This window comes from Ceratosolen solmsi, unplaced genomic scaffold, assembly GCF_000503995.2.
Source record: "Ceratosolen solmsi marchali unplaced genomic scaffold, CerSol_1.0 scaffold39, whole genome shotgun sequence".
In the NCBI taxonomy this organism is placed as follows: domain Eukaryota; kingdom Metazoa; phylum Arthropoda; class Insecta; order Hymenoptera; family Agaonidae; genus Ceratosolen; species Ceratosolen solmsi.
Window position 1 is genome coordinate 401,774 of NW_011948433.1, and position 11,072 is coordinate 412,845.

At 27.1% G+C, this 11,072-nt stretch overlaps 1 protein-coding gene across 1 annotated transcript in view; it reads right to left on the bottom strand.

Annotated features, from left to right (window-relative positions):
- Positions 1 to 4,870: 4,870 nt before the first annotated feature.
- Positions 4,871 to 11,072, bottom strand: part of LOC105364437 (uncharacterized) — a 14,915-nt gene continuing 8,713 nt past the window's right edge. Inside the window, exons 2-5 of the mRNA XM_011502350.1 lie at positions 9,046 to 9,221; positions 8,595 to 8,729; positions 8,402 to 8,501; positions 4,871 to 5,147 (exon numbers count right to left, since the gene is read on the bottom strand). Coding sequence (XP_011500652.1) covers positions 5,092 to 5,147; positions 8,402 to 8,501; positions 8,595 to 8,729; positions 9,046 to 9,221 — 467 coding nt within the window. The 3' untranslated portion in view covers positions 4,871 to 5,091. The remainder of the gene's footprint in view (positions 5,148 to 8,401; positions 8,502 to 8,594; positions 8,730 to 9,045; positions 9,222 to 11,072) is intronic.

Below are 11,072 nucleotides of genomic sequence, written 5' to 3' on the forward strand. Positions count from 1 at the left end.
TTATTCATATTATACTTTTATATTTAACCTTATTACAGATAAGATGTTTTATTTAATAAAAGAACATCAATGATTTCATAATACGTATAAGCAATATATTTAATTTTATATAATAATATTGGCACTCACGTATTTATAAAAATAATTAAAAACAGAAAATGCATATATTCAATCGCTGACGAACGAGAAAGGAATAACAGTCTCTCACTAAAAGTAGTATTGTTGCAAAGAAACTAAATGTTTACGAGCGCTTTGATTTATTTGAGTCATGAAGTTGCTATACAATAGCAAGTTGTTAATTGATTTTGAACGCTATATATGTTTATGTATCAGTCAATTCATAGAAAGAGAAATAAGTTTATACTCGACTTCATTGATTCGGCATATTTTAATTTTACTATTATTTTTTCATTAGAAGAGCCTTACGATTTAAAGTAAAATATAAAATCACTATAGACGATCATCATCTGCCTTTTAAATAAAATAGTTAAAAATATATCAAATTACATTGTTTTCAAATAATATTTCTCATTTTATTATTATTGCATATTTGTCATAATAAATATTAAAATGCACTGGCTTTTAATGGCCAATAATTAACTTCACGTTAATAGATAATATTAAGTCGGTAACGCGAACATCTAATTGATATTCAAATTCAAGGGCAAAAACAGTTAACTGCTATCGATAATGTAGAACAACAATGATAAAACACAACCATTTTTTTCTTACCGTTAGAACACTGTCATAGTTTCACGCATGCGTATTAAAAAGACACGTGCGCTGGAATCACTTCAAAACTTTCAAGATGTTATATCACAATTTTATTGCCTTTTTCTCTCTCATATAATCATCGTAGTGTTTCATATATATTGTGTTACATGCGGTGAAAAATAATAATTAATGATAAAGTGCCTTAGATATTTCAATAAGAACTGAAACTCAGGTGAGCAGAATTTTCCGTGTTTCTTTAACGTATATAGTAATTCGAGGTTATGTTGTAAATATTTAAGATTGATTGTTTATGATTTTGTGTCTTAAACCGACAATTTAATTGCCGAAAGTAATTGCAAATTTAATCAGTACGATGATTTATTATTATAATATAAAGTACATCATAAATATACAAAAATGTTTTTTGCATTTTGTTTACAAAATATATCTAAAAGATTTTATGCTACTTATAGATGGCGTACAGTATACATTTTTCCATTAATAAAATAATTATGTTAATTTTAAAACGAATGAAGCGTACTTTCACTGATCATTGTTTAATCGAGAACAATATTTTAGTTTTATAAAAAACTTTATCATTTAGTAAGAAATTACGATCTATATAAATTTAATTTATTCGAAATTATATTGTTTTACCAAATGTACAAGTTTATTTTATTCATGAGCATTAATAACTACATTTTTACTAGTCTTATTATTTCATTTCTTCTGTTTCTCCGTCTCTTTAATAAAAAATTCGAATACATTAAATATATATCTCAATTGATCCGTGAATATTTTCATTAATTTTTCATCACTATCAAAACATACAAGATAATGTAATCTGCAGTTTAGTGGTCTTTACAACAGCTGATAATACAGTTATCTTGCTTGCCTTCTGCTTCGCAATTGCAATTTGAAAAGATTTGAATGAAAATGTCTTATCATAAAATATTAATGTAGAGATTTTAAATTGAATATGCAGTGCTCATAATTTTGTGCATTATGTAACATTTGTCGAAATCTCTACATAAAGATTATAAATCATCGTCTTTTACCTTAAGATCTTAAAGTACCAGATTCTAAAGTAAGTAATGAAATGTTTTTGCTAAATCAATTAATTTCTTATTTTCTGGGGTATTTCATTGAATGATTTGAAAACAAATAGCCTAGTGAAATATGTGCACAAAATTTGCCATTCATTTTACCCGATGAGAATAAACACTCATAAATTAAACTTGCAGTCGAAAATTAGAAAAATTTAATTACCAAAGTTCATTCACACTCTGCGAAATGGAATTTCATTTATTTTGATATTAGCAAAGTCTTTTTTACTATGAATTATTTAATAATGTGGAATGCATTTGATTTATTTTAATTTAGTCTAACGTTAAAAAAATTTTTTTCTTAAAAATATTGATTACGTAATTATATTTTTCAGAAGTTCATCGACTAATTTCTCTAAATATTTAGAATTTAAAACACTTGAAATTAAGTTCGGAAATACTTAAAATTATATATTCGACTTTTTATATTTTAATAAATTATCGAAGTTTGTAAACGAAAAAATAATAATTTTAAAAAATAGATGAAAAACTTTATCTATTTTACTATTTTAGCAGAAGTAATGATTTATTTTATTAAATTTTTTCAACGGTGAATGTATTTCCCATGAAATTTGAAATATTCAATAAATATGTACTTTGATTGAATAAATTATATCATATAACATTGAATTATATAAGTACATTTCTAAATATTTTTTATTAAGAATAAATAAATAAATAAAGGAATGTGACTGCTGAAGATCCAATTCTGATTGCACAGATGTTTAAATTTTTCACATTTTTAAACACGTGCGATTTATATATTTACCGATCAAATTTGCCTAATTTTATTGTAATATTCGTTAATCTTGAATATACTTGTTAAAATTAATTTTTTGGCTCGTTTAGTTTTTAAATAAAGTTTCTTTTTATATTAAATTTAACAGTAGAATAGTAGAATACTTTTATGATTTTGAATTATTCGTTATTTAATTGATTAATAACGAGATAATTTTCACTGTTACTAATTTAATGGCAGTCCTAATTATAATATACAGCGATAGTAAAAAATGCATTATTAACAAGGAAAATTAACATGAAATTTCATACGAATTTGCATGAATAAATTGTTTTTATATTATTAATTGTATATATTAATAATTAATTTTTTCATACAGATCAATATTATCTTAGGCATGCTACAAGAATATTACGATTTGTCTAATCGCTTCCGTTTTTAAATTTTTTCATAGGAATCGGGATAATATAATTAATAAAAACAATCAAATTAATAATAAAATAATATAATTAACAATTTTTATATGATGTATTTTATAATAATACGTGAGGGACGTAATAAAAATATTACAAAATTTAATGTAACTTAAGTAAATAAATAGACTTAAATTTTTCGCAGAGCAACTTAAATGTTACAAGATACTTAAAAATAAAAATAATTTATTAACGAAGGGTGCATGTGGCCAGTTTTTATTTAGATTACATTATTCCCTCAAGATTCTTTTGAAACTTCCTCATACCCCTTACGTTTTCATTCGTCTCATTCGCTCATACTTTTACTCCTCAACACTCATTCAAAATAAAGTCTTAAGGTTGCCATTTCGCACCCCGTGTCTATATAAAATAAATATAAATATTTTTGTATACTATATGTATTTTTAATTAATTGCCATCTTAGTAGTATCACCGCATACGTACGGTATATTATTATTATACCGTTATCGCTTTGATTAAATGACCCTTTACATTAAATACTGAAGTTTCTTTTAATAGTTAAGCTTAGTCTTTGCCCGTTTGAATGCCCGTGCACCCTTCACACTTAACATTCTATGCAATAAATACAAATTCTTACAAAGTTCGAAATATTAAATAGGCTTGCAATAATTGTTATTGAGAAACATGCTGTTCGAATAGTATATGCATTATCTATTCGTAGGTCATTAAGTCTTTTGAGAAGTCTGAATTGATTTTGAAGCTGTCACTCATATACACGAAGTTTCATTTCAATAGGTACATTTGATCATTTTAAATAAGGCTTGAAAAAGATTATACCTTATTTAAAATTAAACAATGATTTTGATTTTTAATGTGAATTTCATTTAAATGTAAATTTGAGTGATCCATAGCTTATTATTAATATTGTTGTTGTGGCTATTATTATTATTATTATTATTATTATTATTATTATTATTATTATCATTATCATTATCATTATCAATATTATTATTATCGTTGTTGTTGTTGTTGTTGTTGTTGTTGTTGTTGTTGTTGTTGTCGTCGTCGTTGTTGTAGTCATTATTATTATTATTATTATTGGTTTGTGTGTGTGTGTGTGTGTGCGTGTGCGTGCGCGCAGGCGCGTACGTGCGCCTATACACGTATGTAAAAATATATCAATATTTTTATATTTCGTTGATAGGAGAAGTATTTTATTTTTTGACCTTGGAAGCATTTCTTATTCAGAAAAATAATAATAAAACGCTTTTAGTAATTTAAATGAACATTTGTTGTTCCACGGCCAATTTATTATCAATCATTATGACTTTAGCTATTGAAAGGGAAATAACATTGAATTGAAACTCTTATATAAAAACTGAGAAAACTCGAGTCATGTAAAGCGCATCAGTTTCAAGGAAGCAAGAAATAAAATTTTGGAAATAAATATCATATGTTATCATAAGTTTTATAATGATAACGAAAGTAATGTTTCCAAGTTCAAGTGGACAATAAAATACCTAACGCTGACATTACGTTAAGTGCGCGTACTCAATTATATTTTGAATTTTAATATTTTATGATTGCCATTGATGTTTCAATTTTGGACCATTTCAATAATCATATCATTTTTCGCCGGATTAACATAAAAAAAATGTTATCACATACTTTCCATTGTATATATATATATATATATATATATATATATATATATATATATATATATATGTATTAGATCATTTATTTTGCATTGATTGTTGGCTATGAATCGATCATTGAAGCTATGGATCGATATTAGTCTGCATAATATTTTGTTTTTCAATTCGTAGCTATTACAAATTAAATTTTTGTATGCAGTAAACGTAAATAATTGTGGTATTCATAATTAAATTAGTTAGCAGAAGAATATCAAATATCGAAGACGGTAGTAGTGATGTCATTTATTATAATTTTTACTCTATACTATTTCCTAGAATATTTTCATTTTCAATAGAATAGGGTGCGCATAAATTACACTATTTTGTCTGCCCATATGGTGTAAAGTTTCTTGCAAATGGTCGGAAAAGAGCTCTTCATGTGTTGAGTGACAAGTTTCATCTTACATTTGTCGTTTTCGGCCCATATTACAGATTTTAAAATGACAAAGAGCCATATCTGAAAAAAAGCAAATATTTCACACTTATTATTGTATTATAAGTATAAGTTATTTTTTATCTACATATATATAGAATATTTAATACTAATCAGACAAATTCGAATATCAAAATATCAAGCAATAATCTTAAGTAAGATTTTAATACTAATGAGGGTTAATGTTACAATTGACGTACATTTACAAAATCTAGTATAGAAAGTCATTTCTTCTACTCTTATCTGCTTAATTTAACATTTTCAGAATAATTTTCTATAAAAAAAGATTAAAACTAATTAAATCATAACGTTACTTTATTAAAAAACATAATATAATTTTTTCAATAACATTGCTTATTAATTATTGAAAATTCCGTAAATCGTTAATTATAATTTTTTCGTGTGTTTCACATAAACAAATGTAAATCTGTGCATAAACAAAAAATAACACAATTATATTGCTGATATTGAAATAGATAGGTAAATGCACAGTAATCATTCGTTTTTAACTTGTCAAATAACTTAACGCCTATCATCGTTATAGAAATGTAAACAAAATCAATAGTAAAAATTGAATTCTCAAACGATATATCCATTGATTACAAATAGGCTAATCCGATTAAGATGTTTCATTCTATCGAAGAAATATGCAATTTTTCATGTATTTCCAATTTAAAAGAGTCGTATGAATAGTCAGTAATGACGTCAGGTGTCGGTAAATTGAAGTGGTTAAACTAGAGACGTTTGTCATGTTTATAAATTTTTATTACTTGTTCAATTGTCACTGTACTAATGACTTTCAGATTCATATTTTTTTTTTAATTTTTCATATTTTTTTTATAGAATATGAAAATGATTATGCAAAATATGTATGTTTCAATGAAACTTTATCTCCTTTATATATATATATATATATATATATATATATATATATATAAATCTTTATCTTAGATGAAATTTTAATGGAATCGTTCAATTTTATGTAATATTTTTATCAAATTCTAATCACTAATGGCACAAAATATAAATACATAAATAGGACATTTATTCAGAATTAAAACATTTCATGAAATTTACGATATTAATTGCAGTAGAACATAATATACTATTCTATTCATTTTTATAACTTGTATTTATTATATTAGTCGTAAAATTGATTATTTAGATGAAATTTATGGTTCAAATGAATTTTTGTTATATTGTGTGATGTTATGAAAAAGTATTATCATTTCACAGTGGTATTATAATAATGTCATCGATATTTCTAAAAGTTACTATTTAGAACAACTTAATAAATATTATGAATAATATTTTTCAAAATAAAAAACATTGAGATCTAATTGTCTCTAATATGCATCAACCTCAATTGAAAGATTAGAGTATAACAGAAATAAACGTAAATTGTCACGAAGGTAATTATTAGGGCTTTTGTGCTCGTAATAAAGTCTATAGTTTTACACTTGTTTATATCAAATTTTGAAATTTACTTGCAGTATTTTAGAGCACATAGGAGATATAAGTGCATACATACTTTTAAAAATGTGTTCTTATAAATAATTTTGTCTGCATGTTTGATAATAAAAAACAAATGTTTCACATTACGTGTCATCTCTATTACAATAAATATTACAAACAGTTGCAGTATTGTCCTGCTTTTTGTTCTCTGTTTTCTTTTTGTTTTGTTCGTATATTATGATTTTATATTTATATAAGTTATGCCATAAGCCCCAGAGCGCCGTTCACAAAACAAACTTTACAAAACTTTATTATCATGAATTTATAAGAAATCAAATTCTAACTATATTTTATATAGGATAATGTATTTGGAATAGTTGTTTTATTTAGCTACAGAAGTATCTTTTTGTTTTACGAATTTTGGGCTTTATATGGGCATATAATCGTGTAAAAAAGTTAATACTTTAGTTAGTCCGAAAGAACTTAGATATTCATCTACTAGTATATTACATGTAATTTGAAATAAATTTAAATGTATTAATATCACGTTTTTTTTTCGTTGCGTTTTTGGATTCTAAAACAAGAATCAATTCAATGTTATTGGGATTTTTTTTTTCATAGTAATATTGTTAAAACATACAAATTGCTAATACTAATCACCAATAACAGTAAATGATTAATTTAAACTGACAATGAAATATCTGCTTCTAATATGTATGTATTAAAGTGTTTAATTATTGATATACAAATGATAATATAAATTTATAAATAAACTGCGAGGGTTTTATATCAAATGCAATCTTATATTTATACCGATGTAGCGAAGCTCCTGTTGTTAATTTTTTGTTCAGAGAAAAAAATAATTTTTTCAACTAAGCGAAACAAGCGCTGCGACAGGCTAATATTAAGCTACTTATATAAACGTGACTATAAATAATAAATAAATTTGCTTGTTGTTGTAAGTAAAAATCTTCGATGCAATAAAAAAAACTGTATTTTCATATATTTCAAATGATATTATGAAATTTATATTATATTTATAAAGAATATTGGCAGTTGTATGAATGAAAAGGGTGAAAATTTTTTAAAAACCGAATGATAGAAAGTGTAACAAAATCTAACTGATTACATCATTTTTTAGTATTATACCAATGTGAAAATACTCGCACTTTCCGACTCTTATCGAAGTGAAAGAGGGCGAGAGCACTCTGTATACCCTCGACGTCCTTTGGGAATTAGCTATTGCTAAATCATTCGCCGCATATACTTCGCGCGGAGATGCTGCATTACCAATAAAAGTTGTTACTCCGCTGGGAGCTCGAAACCCATAACCCCATGATTATATTTCAGCACCAACTCAAAATGGAACTAATAGACATTCAATGACGCACGTGCGTTGATGCTCGAAGCCCTCATAGAAGTGTGAAAAACCCTCGCTTATATCAATGTTTTTATCAGGGGCCTCCCAACTTATATGTAACTGCCATATTACATTGATTTCTTCAGGAACTTTTAATCACTCTAATCACTCTAATCACTGCAGTAAAGAGCTAACTTTTTTTACATTCACGATTTCGAGCAATTATTTGAAAGAATGCGATTATCAGCATTAAGCCTTATCACGCATTTCCAGGAACCTCTTTCTTTATTTTATGACACCTGAATTTTTCTAATCTATTTATCATTTTCTTATCGTCTGTGCAAGCCTTAATAATTAATCTATTTAAAAATATTCGTTCATGCGGATTTAAGAAGCTGTCATCCGGGCCTTATGCACTCACGTAAATGGAAACGTTCACACAAAATTTACATAAATTACTTACAGCTGGTTCGTTTACCCGAATGCATGGGTCCGGTATGATAAATTGCAGCTGGCACAGGAAGTGCTTCGATCGCTTCCATCAAGAAATCTTGTTGTTGTTGTTGCTGTTGTTGTTGTTGTTGTTGCTGCTGCTGCTGCTGCTGCTGTTGCTGTTGCTGTTGTTGTTGCCGTTGTTGTTGCCGTTGTTGCTGTTCATGCTCGTTTTGACTCCTTGCCTTTGCATTAATGAGCGCTTGGATCTCCATTTGCTCTTCCGCTAGCTCCGCTATTTCTTTCTCGATGTTTTCCTCTTTCCGCTCTACTCGCAGCTTCAGCCTATCGACCAGCGTCTGCGCAGATACGATTGTCTCGTTTTGAAATAAAAAAATTCCCTCATTTATTCCTCACAATTTGCGATTAGGCTTTGTCTTATTAACGGCCTCGCGATAATGAGGGGGAGACTATTTTATTAAATCAAATTCAATTGATTGCCAAATGTCTGCGCTATACTTTGGCGAATGCAATGCTTTGGCTATCAAATTAGATATTCGTACCAATGAACTTATGCACTAATCGCAAAACCTTGAAATTCAACTACGATTCACGGCTCTAAGTAACATTGATAACCGGTCAATCGCGACTGACTTACGTAAGTGCCCAACCTACCTGACTTGGTATGTCTAGGCCGTAATCCTCTCGGTACATCATTTCTGGTGGTATTGGCTGCGGGGCAGCGATTACTGGATTGTTGGCACATATGCAGAGTAGCAAAAGCACCAGGAAATACACACCTGTGCTTGTTTTATAAGCGCTTGCCGTCATTACCTCGAAGCTTATCAACTCTGAAAAAATAATAGGAGATATTAAGCGTAAGGGGTCGTCCAGGGATGCTCTATAGAAATTGAGGAATTAGGCTTGATAGTTTCATAATTTCCCGGAATACTGGCAAGTATTATTACGAACATGGAAATGAGCGAGATGAATGTGGTGCCGTTAGCAGGGTAATCTTAATTTATCGCGAGTACAAAAATTTCGTCTTTATTTCAACGACACGATATGATAATAATATGTATTTGTATATAAACTTGAGCTTTTTATGAATTCATATTTTTATATTTCATGCCTTGTAGATAGCTGTTGTTGTAACAAGACGCTTCTTCAAAATATATTTACCGAAGATTATCCCGAAGAAACCTGATATATAAATTACATAATCCTATATAAGACGTGGCCTCTTTGTACTGAACTTGGCGGCGTAGCGATCACTGCATGCGTTATCATATAGTTTAATTTCTCTATTGATCTCTTGATTTATTCGATATTGAGTTGTTATTGAGAATATTTTGAATGTCGAATATAATTGCGATAATTGCACGATGTGATCAAAAAGTTTAACTTGTAAAAAATGTAACTGACTATTAGTGCGTACAGTGTATACGTTTTGCTTTGCACTTGTTGCGTCATTGCATCTCTACCATACCAATCCCCAAAATTCTTTCTAAATTTTACACTTCATACAAGCAATGAAACTCTCTCTCTCTCTCTCTCTCTCTCTATATATATATATATATATATATATATATATATATATTACCATTTTCCATTGATCTTAACTGAATTTTATGTCCGACATTTTTACTATCTTGCTAATACTATAAAACTGAAATAATAATGGCTTACTCTTAAATTTCTAATCTTAACACATCATGGGAAATTAAATGTGGCTATATTCTTCGTACTCAATTGCTTTATTTTCCAGATATTTTATGTTTGTTTACATAGTATTAATATTTAAAGTTTCATCGTATCATAAATTAAATACAAAGGCTTACAACAAGTCAATCGACGATTCTCATACAAAAAGTATTATACTATTCATTCATTAATTAATTACAGAAACAAAAAATTAATTTTTAAGTAGCTTGTAAAATCTTTTGACTCGTGTAAATGTATAATTATGAATATTATATCAATTTTATTAAAAATACAACACTACAAGTTGAGTGTAAATATAATTGAGTCCATTAGATCCACAAGGGACAATGCAAATTCTATATTTCCGTAATGCCTCGTATCATTCTTTAATTTATTTTTATAGCTATTCCAAGCCATTTTGAGAAATTAATTTTACACATACGTGCCTTATAATACCAATTACTTTAAAAATAATATTAATTTCAAATTAGTAATTCTAGGAGTTTTTATAACTACTTTTCAGATACTATTAATATATTTTATATTTTTTACAATATAATAATTGTCGAAATAATTCATTTGTTTTGATGATTAATTCTTATGATATATTATCGATGTAGTACTGTCTCTTATACGTACTTTTTACATTTCATAAAAATTTGTATTGTACATTATTTATTCATTATCGAATTAGATGTATTTTGATTGTCGAAAAAAAAAAAATAATATTTCAATTCGTGGTACTGTATTTTCTTTAAGTTTATAGTTATATTATTAAACTCATAATATACAAGTACCGTTCTTGATATGTATTAATCCTTAAATAGTACTTTTAATCTACGTATTAACTTTAATAATACGTGAGTATATTTGAAGAAGCCGAAAGATAGAATCTAGAAAATTTGAAGTAACAACACGTTTATTCTTGTGAGGATTAAAGAAAACGAGAAAGTTTTAAGATTGTTTTAGCGAATAATATATATATATATATATATATA